General features: G+C 43.1%; 1 protein-coding gene across 1 annotated transcript in view; it reads right to left on the bottom strand.

Moving 5' to 3' along the window:
- The window catches only part of tmprss3a (transmembrane serine protease 3a), a 79,970-nt gene that overhangs the window by 4,891 nt on the left and 60,225 nt on the right, over positions 1–14,854 (bottom strand). Inside the window, exons 8-12 of the mRNA XM_077580886.1 lie at positions 14,243–14,408; positions 11,406–11,575; positions 7,428–7,523; positions 7,200–7,342; positions 4,136–4,288 (exon numbers count right to left, since the gene is read on the bottom strand). Coding sequence (XP_077437012.1) covers positions 4,136–4,288; positions 7,200–7,342; positions 7,428–7,523; positions 11,406–11,575; positions 14,243–14,408 — 728 coding nt within the window. The remainder of the gene's footprint in view (positions 1–4,135; positions 4,289–7,199; positions 7,343–7,427; positions 7,524–11,405; positions 11,576–14,242; positions 14,409–14,854) is intronic.

Below are 14,854 nucleotides of genomic sequence, written 5' to 3' on the forward strand. Positions count from 1 at the left end.
GTTCCCGCCCGCCTAGTTTTGGCCTGTTTGGGTTTTTCTTTGTTCGGTTTGTTAGTTTTGGGACGTTCAGGAGCCGTCCCTTGGAAGGGGGATACTGTCACGTTTCAGTTATGTGGGGGTTGGGTTTTTGTTTGTTATGAGTGTTCTTGTTGTTTTTGTCATGTGTTTATGGTTTCTTCCCTGGCTTCATTGTCTAATCACGTATACCTGTGTGTCTTTCCTTCCCCAGTCCTTGTCACAGCCAAGCTTTTGTCACAGCCCAGTCTCCGTCACAGCCAAGTCTTCATCACAGCCAAGCTTTTGTCACAATGAAGTCTTTGTCACAGCCAAGCTTTTGTCACAGCCAAGTCTCCGTCACAGCCAAGTTTTCGTCACAGTCAGGTTTTTGTCACAGTTAAGACTTTGTCACAGCCAAGCTTTTATCACAGCCAAGCTTTTGTCACAGTCAAGTCTCTGTCACAGCCAAGTTTTCGTCACAGTCAGGTTTTTGTCACAGTTAAGACTTTGTTACAGCCAAGCTTTCATCACAGTCAAGTATTCGTCACAGCCAAGTCTTCGTCACAGCTACAGCCAAGCCATCTTCACAGCCAAGCCATCGTCACAGCCAAGTCATAGCCACAGCCACAGCCACAGCCGCAACCAAGTCATAGCTACATCACAGCTCTTCAAGGCAAGTCAGGTCTTGTCACGCTCATTCCTGCCTAGTCACGTCCTGTCACTGTAAGTCACGTAGTCCTGTCCAGTCGCAACGACCAGTCCAGTTACGTCCTCGCTAGTCAAACGACAGTCAAGTCACGTCCTGTCTAGTCGCAACATCCAGTCCTGTGCTGAAGACCAGTCTAGTCACATCCTGACCAGTCATGACGACCAGTCCTGTCACGGTGACCAGTCCAGTCATGACAACCTGTCCAGCCCAACTTCGCTATATCAGGCCTAGTCCAATTACGTCCTGCCCAGGCCCATCCAGTCACTGTTGTCTGTTCACCTTTTTCCTGTGTTTGATTAAAGTTCCATATATTGCACGTCACTCCTGTCTCACTGCCTTGCTTCACTTAATTTGGGTCCACCATCCCTCAACCACTCACGACCACCCTGACAGCTACCAATTTTTTCAGTTGGTCGCACCTTTTTTGGAGAGGTACAGCATGACCATATTTTCTGATGTATAAGCGCCTTAATTTGCATAGCAAAGTTTCATATGACGTAAAGTTGAAAACCCACTGAGATTTACAATTATTAATGTTTAATGCATTGAAGGACTGTTTTTCTGTTTGAGTCTGAAATGTCCGACTGCATCAATGTTTACGCTCCCGTTAGTAGCTATTTGCTAACACTGGAGACTTGTATCATACAATGACAGGCTAACTAACTTGTGGTTTCTCTTAGTGTCCTTAATTAGCGATTGAATCCGATTTCAGGATGGTGTTGTGTTGATGTTAGTAGTTAGTCGCCATGAGCCGCTAGACCAGCAAGCGCTACGAGGGTCAACTTAAAAATACAATATTATATATTTATATATAAGTTGGTCGCATTTGTGGGTAAATTGGTCGCAGTGTCAAGCCCTGCCTCATCATAAGTCTGATGTTTTTTTTATGTTTGGCAACAGAAAAAAGTCAGACGGTGCCAAACCAGTTCAAAGCCACAGTCTCTCACGGCATCCAATGTAACCACCAACTTGTGTGCAGGAACATTGTCCTGGTGAAACAGGACCTCGTTTGTCAGTTTTCAGAATCCCCCATCAGAAAGAGTTTCAACTCCCACCTCTGACATAACTTCTCCCTTGTCTCGAAGGAGACGGGCGACATCGAGTCCAAGTGGACCATGTTGCGTGCCTCCATTGTTGAGGGGGCCGTTCAAAGCTGTGGCCGTAAGGTGGTCGGTGCCAGCAACCCCTGAAACCGTCAAGCTGAAGAAGCAGTTCTATCAGGCCTTTTTGGCCTGTTGGGACTCCAGAGGCAGCTGACAGGTACTGGCTGGCCAAGCAGAACGCAGCTTTGGTGGTCGCTGAGGCAAAAACTCTGGCTTGGGAGGAATTCGGTGAGGCCATAGAAAACGACTTCTGGACGGTTTGAGGAAATTCTGGTCCACCATCCAGCGTCTCAGGAGAAGAAAGCGGTACACCATTAACACTGTACACAGTGGAGACCTTTTCTCTGGAAGTCATGAGTCGGTGGGGAGAATACTTCGATGACCGCCTCAATTCCAAAGACACGTCTTCCTTTCAGGAAGCAGAGTCTGGGGACTCTGAGGTCAGCTCTCTTATCTCTGGGGTCGAAGTCACTGAGGTGGTAGGAGAGCTCCTAAAGGGTCTAGATGTTGTGAGGCTGTCCTGGTTGATACATCTCTACAACATTGTGTGGACGTCGGGGACAGCGCCTCTCGGTTAGCAGACCGGTGTGGTAGTCCCCCTTTTTCAGAAGGGGGGATCGGAGGGTGTGTTCCAACTACAGAGGAATCACACTCCTCAACCTCCATGGTAAGGTCTATTCAGAGGAGCTGGAGAGTAGGGCCCTTTAGGAAGTTGAATCTGGGACAAGAGGAGCAGTGTGGTTTTCGTCCCACAGGTGGCCAGCTCTACACCCTTGGCAGTGTCCTCGAGGGTGCATGGGGGGATTTTTTCATTCATTTCATCATTGTTTGTATGTATGTGGTTTTGTGTATTTGTCAAAAACCGAAGAAAAGGAGAACCGACAGTACATCGAGCGATCACTGCTGTGTGCCCAGATTTACAGGTTCACACTCTGCCTTGTTTTTCTCTTATGCTGAGCAGCAGAGACAGTGGGTTGTTAACATTTGCAGGGATAAAGATAGTAGTTAGAGACAGCAAGTGTGTTCTCTACATTTTCTTCCTGTTGATGTTATCCATCCGTCGACCGACACAAGGGTGCCCTTTGTAAACAGTAGAACCAGAGCTGTCATTTTGAAGCTTCTCAAAAGCTTTGATGTGTTGTTACTCTGTTTAGTAGAATATCGATGTTTCTGGCCTTTTGACTTTTCCTGTGTCTGTATGTATATTGTATTGTTCTTATGATGCCATTTTATTGTATTAAAAAAACAAAAATATTTATGAGTCATTATTCCTGCGCCGCCTACGGCGCCATCTGGTTTCCATAGCAACCATTTTTCAGCAAGGCATGAAGAGAAATGTCACCATGGCCTATAAAAACATGCAGTAGAGACATTACATCTACTTTAAAATATTGACGAGGCTGAGATCGACGGATACCGTCGGTGAAGAGACTTGCTGCCCGCTACAGTTCAAGGTATTAGCTTATAGTAAAATTTTGGCTGTTAGATGTGATCGTAATGACATTTTTAGCGGTAGCTCCAGGCCAGAGAGTTAGCTGGGAGATAACAGGCTCCATCTGAACCTTCAATACCTCACCCGTACTGTCTGCCTCAGAAGGGGAAGGACTACTGTGTGGACTCCGGTAGTCCCCAGAGAGGTACATTGTTTAAAATAAAATATACAACAGATGCGATTGGCTGGCAGCCAGTTCAGAGTGTACCCCGCCTACTGCCCGAAGCCAGCTGGGATAGGTTCCAGCGCCCCCCGCGACCCTTGTTAAGAAAATGGATGGATATACAACAGAATTTTAATGAACAAAATACCTTTACTAGCTACTCAAACTGCAAGTAATAATTGTTTTAGGCAATGATGTCATTACTAAAACTCAAGCTGTCAAAATTACAGCTCTGGGAGATCTAGTTGGTTGTTTTAAAATTCTGAAAGTTAAAGCAAGGAGCGGCCCCTGTTCTTTTTGAGTGAGTTAAGAATTTAGGCTTAGAGTTTCACATCACATCAACAGTGCGCTTCACTAAAGTCTCCCTGCACAGGAAGTTTAGGTGCTTTATGACATCAAATTCGAAAGTGCTGCGTGCATACAGTCCATTGGACTGGCACTGTGGATAAAACTCAAATCAGACTTCTACAAATATTGAACATGTATTTTGAAAATACTGTCTAGTGGGGGAAGATTGGGCTTCCTGGCTTAAACTGGTGCCCCTGCGCCCTGACCACAGATGAAATTATTATGAGCCATATTCGCACATCTGTGTATGTCCTTGTAGTAATACGATTGAGGCAGTGAGTTGATACAGTATAACCCCGGTTCAATTCGGTTCATGCACTGACCTCAATTTGTTGCCGGATCCAGTGAAGTGACTGTGTGATCCTGGTGTACACGCCTGGCTTGTTCCTTATAGCACAGCCAATCCCCCAGCTCGTTGTCCCAACCAGCTTCCATAGAGATGAGTCCTCACAAGCAAGAGGACCCCCACTGTCCCCCTGCAAAAACACTTCTAGGGATCAAATGTTTGATCAGTCATATCAGTCTTGTAATCAGGACAAAATAACCAAGGCCACATAAACCAATGATGAGTGCATCTTTGTTACAACTAGGGATTGGCGAGTACCGTCACCAGGTACAGTGCTCGGCATAAATGAGTACACCCGAACAGGGTTGTGAGAATATCTTAAGTATCCTTTCAGAATCAAGATTTTCTAATACTATATGACAAAATACTCCCACAAGAAGTTTTGTTTATTAGTACTAGGGCTGGGTATAAAAATTGAATAATCAATTTTGAATAGATTTTCCTTTTCGAGCCTGGTATCGATTGATAAAACAATGAATCGATTATATTATCTTTTTCCCAGGAATTTATAGGAAAATAGAATTTTAAAGGCTGAGTTTTTATTCATACTTTTCTGTTTTCTTGACATTTACTGGTCACATGAATTTAAAAGTATTTTTTTTTAATTTATGAAAGACCTGACTAATTGAAGACAATTCAGAATCTTTACTTAAGAACATTAAGTGATTATAACACAAAATCATCACAAAAGTGCAAGGTATGCTACTCCGACGGGTATGCTGTTTTGTTGAGTCACCCTGCTTTGAAAGAACGCACTCGGGTAGCCGTTAGCACCGAGCTCGGTTGTTACAGCTCTCCAAGAAGTGTCCATGGGCACTTCCAAACCCCTGTGAGAGCCAAGAGCCTAATGGACGACGTCATGTCAATTGGAGTGACTCCAAGCCACTTGATCTTTAGATGTTAGATTTATTCAGCAACTCCCAAAAATATTTCGTAAGTGTTCATGTGTAACACGTGCTCTTTCTGGGTTGCTTGCAGTAAAGTGGCGTCACTTTACAATGTGCATCTGAGAACTTACAAAATAAAAGCGTTAAACGTTGTGTAAAGGAGTCACTATTACACAATTTAGCAGTAATTAATTAAATAAAAATGCATATTTTTGTGGGGCCATGTTACTTCATGTTAAAAATGAGACAGCTCTTAAAATGAAAAGAAAAATGCACTGAGCTGTCACCAGTGTCTTACAAACGCAATTATGCCATTTAGTGACAGAAAAATGACCAACACAAATCAATGTCACACTTGTTTTTTTTACAGTACAGTACATATTTCTAATTTTAATTTTTTTTATGAATTATTATGAAATTACTGTAACAATGACTAAAAAGTGCAACCAGATTTCTATTAGGTTAACTTTTCTTCCCACTTTTATGTTAGAGTATGAAAAATTTGAAAAAAATATTGTACATTTCATTGTAAATTGAGATATAAATTGAGATATAAAATGTGTAATTACTTTGCGATTAATCGTGAGTTAATTATTGAAGTCATGCGTTGAATTATGATTATATGATTAATTATATATGATACTCGACTGACACCTCCAATAAATACTATACAGGACGTTTACATTATGTTTAAAATTGCTTGGACGGTTAAACCGTAAAATGTACACATGATGATGACGACGACTACGATGATGATTGTCACACAATACACCGTCATCTTATTCCTCCGTGTTCAAAAGATGCTGCTGTTTCTGCTATTACAACTCTACAAAGCTGAGGAAAGTCAAGGGAACTGTTGCACTGTATTATCACAACATCATTCACTATTTTGGAAGCTGTGGTGGATGTACGGCGGCCTACATTAACAAATGAAATCAGCCAATTTTACTGCTTGTGCACAGGTGTTTAAAAATATAATTATTTCAAACCTTAAAAAAAGAAAAGTAACATAAACTCATGTATCTTGGTCGCGCATGCGTGGAACCAATCAGGCACATATGACTGATGAGATATTTGAGTGCCATAAAGTGTACACTGTATTTCCGGCCACGCATGCGTGGAACCAATTTTGCAGCTGGAATGGATTTGATACTGACACCCACCTCTGTAATCAGAGATGGGAAATTGAAAACAGCTTGTTTACCTTTCAGTTGAATAGAAGCACCTGTGGCTAAATCCAAACTGAGGCAGGGTTTTTACTTTCTGGAACAAGATTTCACCTCTCTGTATATAACATATTAATACTTTCATGTTTCGGTTGTGTGGGGGTTGCGTTTTTGTTTGTTATGGGTGTTCTTGTTGTTTTTGTCTGTGGTTGGTGTTTTTTGTCTTGTGTTCCTGTTTTTTTCCCTTGTCTCGTTATGTCTAACCAGGTCCACCTTCGTCACAGCCAAGTCGTCCTCGTCATAGCTAAGTAGCCAATGACACCACCAAGTAGCCTTCGTCACAGCCAAGTCGCCACAGTCAAGTCATCGCCTCAGCCAAGTCATTGCCACAGCCAAGTCATCATCGCCACAGCTCGCCAAGCCGTCATCGTCACAGCTAACCAAGCCATCATCGTCACAGCTAACCAAGCCGTCATCGTCACAGCTAACCAAGCCGTCATTGTCACAGCTAACCAAGCTGTCATCGTCACAGCCAAGAAGCCATAGCCCCAGCCAAGTCAATCCACAGCAAGTCAAGTCAAGGCAAATCAGGTCCTGTCACGTCACACTCGTTCCACTCATGGAGTCCAGTCCACTCACACCCTGTCCAGCCGTGGCGACCAGTCCACTCATGTCCCTCCAAGTCATGGCAACCAGTCCACTCACATTCAGTCCAGTCATGGCGACCAGTCCAGTCACGTTTTCTTACCTTGGGCAGCAGGAACTCGTGTATGACAACCAGAAAAAAGAATCCCCCACACACTGACAGAACTTCACTTCAAGAGTTTATTTGAGGGAAACAACGCATTTCGCGTTGAGCGTCATCAGGTTCACCTCAAATTATCATATTGCACTTCATTCCTGTCACACTGCCTTGCTTTCCCGCATTTGGGTCCACCATCCCTCAGCCACTCACGTCCCCCATGACAAATACAAGATTAATTATCACCTGACAGGAGTCTGTTCCTCCCCCCAAGTATCCTGCACAGATCATCCATGGTGAGATGAAGCCCTGATAAACGTGTGGCTGGTTGCAGGTCTTTGTGGAGAGGAGGGGCACCATGGCAGAACGCAAAACAACACTGGTCTCCCCTTTAAAAGGCCCGGCACATTTTGAAATGTTTATTTGTACATGAATTAGTTGTTTTCTCCATGCTATCAGATTTGTAAGGCTCACCTTCGTCCTCCGTTGCTCCCCATCCAGAGATCCAGCACATGGTACCCTCATCAAAATTTTCCCCATAATTAGGCAGGCAGATGGGCTCCACAAATCCTAAAAAAGAGGCATGATCTTTGGCTTTATGGCATCAGATATTTACGATACAGTGGATATGAAAACTCTACACATGGCTGGTCAAATGCTAACATGCAATATAAAAAAATAAGACCAAAATTATTAATTAAAATTTTAATTTCCATATTGTTTTCAAACTTGGTCTGTACCATCCCAAGACCTGGGACAACTACAGGGTAAAAGTACTATATGAGGGGTGGGTCATCAAATTTTGCATTTGCCCGGCAACGCAGTTCAGGGCAGGTGGGCCTCCAGGCTGCCCCGTGGTTCCCTCTACCCTTCCTCTCCCTTGCCGCCTCCCCCCTGATTGCGTCCTCCTCTGCCAACTCCGCCCTCTCCCTCCTGCCCTGCCACCACCCTTTCCCATTCTTGTCATCTCCTCTCCTCTTCCCCCTCCCCTGTCCGCCTTACTCCCCCTCCACTGGGCCTGGAGCTCCTTACCTGGCCTGGGTTTTGGGCCCCGGGGGCTGGGCGGGTTGGGGTGTTACAGCCTCCCCCGCTCCATTAAGCCTCCTAGCACCCCAGGCGGGCCCCGGTGACTGGCAGCGGTCCGGGCAAGAGGCTCACTTCACTTGTTTTGCACAATACAATTTGTAAATAGACAGATAGAGCACATAACACAATCCCTGGGGTCTTAACACCGTCTTCGTCCAGCAACTCCACTCCAACTTTAATGCACCTCACACCTAGGAAAGACGGGTAAGTCGGGGTGGGGACAATCGGTTGGGGTAGAGGTCCCCAATCTGTGTCCCCCCTGGCGGCGATTTGTGGGAGGAGCGGGTGCTGTGGGGCACCATGGGGGCCTGCTGTTCCCCGTTCTACTGCGTTGGGCCTGGGGCGCGGGCCGTGTCGGGGTGGGGCGCTCCGGGCTCCTGGGTTTGCTCTCCGGTCGGTATCCCTTGCGGGGCCCGGGGGCTGTGCCTGCCCTGTCTGGCAGAGGTCTTGACCGCTCACCTCTTTGGTGGAGGTTGTCATGCATGCCAGATCCACCACACCAGCATCTACTGAAATTTAAATAGAATGGTCGCTGAATCAGTGGGGGCTGGTTTCTGTGGTTCTCCCTCTGCTTCATCTAGGCTTCCTCTTTTTCTTAGTTTTTTCCTTTGGTCTCTTGGTCTGTCTCTTTAGAGGTTTCTAGGGTTGGTGAAAGATTCTGGTTTTGTAACCCTGTGGGTGATAGGCGATGTCTGGTTGATGCTGGATTTCACTTTGTTTCATCTTTTTTTCCTTTGACCCTTTCTCTGGTCTCCTGACAACTTCACGACTCTGGCGGGACTCTGAATTATCAGGTTATGGTGAAGGATATGGGATTTGTAATAGGTTTCTGGTGAATTTAAGGGCACTTACACGCATGCGCACACACACACACACACACACACGCACACACACACGCAAAAACTGAGCAATGATGATGACATACTGTATAAGACTACCGAATTTTGCATTTCATGTTATCATCGCCAGCCACATAAGGGGAAATGCTTAATAACACTCTGTACATGCTTTAAAAAACAAAACAAAATTTTACATGTATATTAATCGTCACGGACTATAGGAGACAGTGAAGAATATCAACAACTCTACGTCATATGACTTCACCACAATAGCTGAAAACCATTTTTATCATTTTTTGTCAATAAACTATTGACAAGTACAATGGCGTATTAGAGCCACGTCTAAATATACTTTTTAGAGGGTGGGGAATATATTCAGAGAAAAAAAAGGTACAAAAATTAGCGAGTTTATAAAGTGGCAAATTTACAAGAAAAAATGTATACATTTGGGATTTCATAAAGTGGCAAATTTGCGAGTTTATAAACTAACAAATTTGCGAGTTTATAAAATGGCAGATTTGCGAGAAAATAACTCAGGAACTTAAAACAAATACACATAGCGTAGCTGTAGTCTAATGTGAGAATTTGTTGGTGGTTAATGGGACACTGTTTATAAAATGAAAAGGCAGGATGGAGATGGATTCATTCTTTATTTAAACTTTACTCGTCATACACGGTAGCGAGAGCGACAACACTTCCTGATCCCCTATCAGCTGACTAAACACTAACCAATCAGAAGCTAGTATACTTTAGGTAAATACAAGTGAATGACGGAGAGCAGCAGATTCGACACATCAATTTAGCTACTTCTACAAAAAAATAACAAAATGTATGAATGTGTAAATAATAATTCTGGAAACACATGTACAAGTAAATATTTATTTTAACAAATTAACTTAAATGCTTGATCCTCAGGGTGTGGACCTGGTTAAAGCCATTACTATCTCCTTATTTGAAAACCCAAGCGAGTATTGGCACAAACATCCAAGTTGTACACTACGTGTATTTCTCGTATTTTATGACTTATGAAGTCACAAATTTATGTGTTTTTTCTTGTAGATTTGCCACTATATAAAGTGGCAAATTTGCGACTTTATGAAGTGACAAATTAAAAATATATTTAAACGTGGCCCTAATATGCTGTTGACAAGAATAATTTGGGTGAACAGTCTGCATATATTTAAATAAAAATAAAGAAACGGGACGTACAAACAACAGCTTTAGCTCGTCCACCATGTTTTTCCAAAATAAAAATTTTGATATTCATATACCGTATTCAAATTCTACACTTAATTCCCTTTAAAATGATATATAATACATGGATGTACCTAAAAAATTGACAAAGTTACAACAATTACCAGGTTGAAATCCGTAGTTTAGAGAAAAATGGGTTAAAAGTTTTGGTGCTTGCATCTTTCAAATGTCCATAACAACCAGTGCCTTAGGCAAAAAATATTGATCCCAAACTTTCAGGAACTGTTAAAAAAAATAATAATTACAGGTTTCCAAGACGCGCTGCTAGCTAAAGTCGGCTAATAACGCATTGGCTAAGATGCATTTGTTCTAATAATTGCTTATTTTCATAACTTTTGTGCTACTGGGAAATGAACATAGAGATCTCAAAGGACGCTATTTGTGGAGAAATCTCAAAATCGACATTTTTGTGTCTAGCTCAAAACAAATTTTCAATCAATCAAACTTTATTTGTATAGCACCTTTCATATATTAAAATGCAACTCAAATTCAAACTCAATTCAAAACACCATCAATAGTACAATGAAAAGAAAACCCACCCATCCCCATGAGCATACACGCACACACACACGCACGCACGCACACACATACACGCACACACAAAAATGGTGGCAGGGCACAGAGAAACCATGTGTGGAAAGGCACCCAGGAGGAGCTCATCTACAGTGAGAGGGATGACGGCCCACGATAGCATCCCAGAGACCCCTGGCCCAGATTAACCGCGGTGTGCCCCACACAGAGTGAGGAGCACCACAGTCCCCCGGGCCTGAGGGGCCTCCAGGACGACCACCTCGCCCGCACGAGGACCAGCCACCCCTCCCAATGCGGAGGTCCCCCCCAGGAGGAAACACTGGAGCTAAAAACTAAAAAATGTCGCCGACATGCGGACCCTTTTGCCAAAGCGGGTCCCTTATACATATATTCAATACCGTCTACAGCAAAAATACCACAATGTGTGTCGTACGGTTGTATAAATAAATACGAAACGTGAGTCCATTAGTCAGTACTGACCCGGTTATTGACTGTAACATTGATAGACGAAAACACACTTCCATCAATGCTTAGTTAGCTTTCCAAAGGTTTCCATCAATCGTCACGGGCGTCTGTCATTGGCAAATTGACGGAAATGCCACCTCTGGATATAATGTCGGCATTCGGCTATCAGACTAACGTTGAGGGGACACATTTTAGCCATTGGGTAGTTAACCAGGTATATAGGGGCCAGTTGTATCCACCCCCCTACCAATTGTACATTTAGGTACCTACTACATACCATTAAAAACAAGGGGCTTGGTGAGTTTCACAAGTGCAATATCATAATCCAGTCCTTTGGGGTGATACCGAGCGTGATGTATAATCTGCTCCACTGCAAGAGACTGGGCACCATGGACTGGTTGCTCTATCTCTCCCACATGGACTACCCACAAGGAAGGGTCTGCAAATCTGGTGACAGATAGGACAGGTTATGACAGGGATATTCAATTACTAATTCAGTTGGGCCAAATTTTCAAATCAAGAAAAGACACTTAGGCACAGACCCATTTCAAACCAATACGGATGAAAAATACGCATTTCCCTTTAAACTCATTCACCCCCATCCATTTTCACTGAACCAACCCCCTCGGCTGTTTCACTGGATTTTGACTGATTTTGCAAAAATATTAACAGAATATAACAGAATATTGTGTTCTATTGCTATAAAAACATGGAGCCTACCAAAAGAAACATTAGAGTCTCTTCTTTCATCAGGATAAAAAAGTACATTTCTATACGTTTCCGTTTTGCAGCAATTAGCATTAGAATATATCTATAATTATATATTATAATATATAATAAGTTTCATCATCATTTACAAATCTGTTTAAAACACTGTGGGGGGAAACATTTTTTGCAACACAGTCCTGGTTGATCTCTTATACTCTGCTGCCACCTGCTGGTTGTTTTTGTAATAACTGCCATTGCTTTAAGCGTTCTGTTCATTTCAGAGGCTGCATCAAAGCCTTCTGTATGCTATAGCATAAGAAACATATTTTAAAAAAAAAAAAAAAACACGTATAAATACGTTTTTGGGACCATGGCAATATTTAAAATAAAACGTTTTCATATATTTTGGGGAGCAAATTAGTTAAATTTGGAAACAGGGTAAAGGCATATCAAACACATCATAAAAATACAACAAAGCTACAACAAAGCTGTTCTTGAACAAAACCCAAGGTGTTTTTTTACTTATAATAAAATAAATTTAAAATTAAAATTAAATTTAGTAAATATTAATTTTGGTCACATCTTACCAAGGCATACCGCAAAGTTAAAGTACCACTGATTCTCACACCTACCTAAGTGGGGCGAAATTCTTTCTCCGCATTTGACCCATCCCCTGAGGGAGCGGTGAGCAGCAGGAGGCAATTGGTGATCTAATGTTGCATTCACACCAAAACCAGGGGGAGGGGTTTCAGCGGCGCGTTTGCATTGTACTCAATGTACTTCGCGCAGGCCGGAGCGAAAGTATGTGGGGTAGCGCGGAGGCCGCGTTTGGAGCGCTGGGACGTGGTGCGGCGCAGCAAAATCCACACATTGGTGACAAAAATCCGCACACTCGCATGTTCGCCAAAGTTGAAATTGTTTTACTTTTTCCGCATTTCGCCTTGCGGTAGCCAATCGGCTTCGAGTACAGGCTACATCACACTCATCATCCTGTCTGTTGTCACCCCGAGTGCAACAACACGGTCAGCCGGGACCGAAGGGTGAGCAAGAAAGTAGCATACAAGTGCTAGTAAGTGTATTTACTTGCTGTTGAACTGTACCGAAGGTAGCAGCACTGCCACTAAAAGAGCGGAAGTGCTCTCACGTACCTCAAAAAAGGCACTGCTGGAGAAAATAGTGCCCCGATTGTTTAGTCCCAGAAAAGAAGTAGAAGTAGTCGGAGGGGCTCTTTTTTTGTTGACTCGTTAAACTACTCTACTGTACAGTCGTTCACCAAGCGACACGCCTCCTCCTCTCCGGTGTGCACGAATGCTGAGTGTCAAGCAGGGAGGCAAAATTTTTTTTGTTTGTTTTTTTATAGTCTTTGTCTTTGATATGACCCGGTTGGGAACTCAACTTACAACCTCCAATTCAGGGTGGACACTCTACCACTAGGCCACTCAACTGTGCATAAAAACACAAATAACATTTGATTTTGTTGGGTCTGAACTTGGAAAATTACAAAGTGCATTTAAGTGTGTTTAAGCTCCCGTTAAGTTTTGCACACAACACCGTTGCACGATAGAGTGTAAGGACGTCATTAGGGGTGCAACAGCAGAGCACCGTGTTGCCCATCCACTTACTTAACCTGCTATAGATAGATTCTGACCTGTCACAACAGCATGCACACGCGCTCCATAACCAAACAAAGGAATGTTGAAATCTTCTCAAAGATCACCTTGCCAGTTGTGTCTTTCTAACGGCAATAAGGCAAGAAATTCCCCTCGGAAGCATATGCCGTCAAGAAAACGGACAAATAAACACAATTGTGCAGTATCAGTTCTGTCCGTGGACACACCTACTGCTATGGACATGACACTGAATTCATTCAACAGCATTCATTCAACAGCATTCATTCAACAGCGCTTCACTTTCAAACACGTCTGTAGGTAGAATTTCAACCTGCGAATGTTCGAGGGTTCAAAAAACTGTTTTTATTGTCAATTTTACGTTTCAAATTTGAAAGGGGTGTTTTTTCCCAGTTATATTTGCGCTACTCATGTTAGCACCGCTAGCCAAGCTTCAAAACAACATTGAACAATGTGGGTAGGCTATGTTGCTATGTTGGCTACGGGGGGTGTTGCATTCAATGTCTGAAACACTGTAGGAATTTCTGATATCTTGCGAACTGAGATGCCCTCTGCATCTTTTGAATGCAGTTCAATTAAGGCAAGCTGGATCAGAGGCTGGGCCACTCAGGGAATGGTTCTGGGGCGCATGTGGCACACGGGCCTCTAATTAAATAGCCCTGGGTTATGAGTTCTGCTACCTCAAGCATCTTTACAACATACTACATTGTTGAAGAACTACCTTCAGGAGAAAGTTTAATACATTTGTCCAAAACAGCTAAAAGCATGTGTGACTTACCCAAACACACAGTGTGCTGCTGTGAGAATCCACCGTGATGTTATGATAGAGCCTCCACAGAGGTGTTCACTGCTGAAATAGAGGCTAACCTGCCAGGGAAACTGGCCTGGCTGGGAGATGTTTCCTCCAACAATGCGAGTCAAGTACTTAGGTCTGGAGCCACAATCTGTGGAAAGAATTGTGGATGTCAGCTACAGCAGCCTGAAAAAGTATTCATACACCTTGAGTTTTTCAACATTTTGGCACGGTACGGCCACAAACAAATATATTCCATTGAAATTTTATGTAAAAGTTAAACACAAAGTAGCACACAATCATGAAGTGAAACAAAGTGTATATCTTATTTCAAACTTGTTTTACAAGTAAAAAACCGAAAAGTAGGGTGTGCAAAAGTACTCAGCCCCCCTGAATTAATACTTTGTCGAACACCCTTTTGTTGCAATTACAGCTTCTAGTCTTTTGAGTTACGTCTATCAGTTTTACACGTCGTGAGGCTGAAATGTTTTCCCAGTCCTCCTTCCAAAACAGCTCCAGCTCAGCTTGGCTAGATGGAAAGCATTTAAGCAATCTTAATCTTTAGTCAGTATTATGAAGACTAAAGGACACACCCAG

Source organism: Vanacampus margaritifer, chromosome 11 (genome assembly GCF_051991255.1).
Source record: "Vanacampus margaritifer isolate UIUO_Vmar chromosome 11, RoL_Vmar_1.0, whole genome shotgun sequence".
Taxonomy (NCBI): Eukaryota; Metazoa; Chordata; class Actinopteri; order Syngnathiformes; family Syngnathidae; genus Vanacampus; species Vanacampus margaritifer.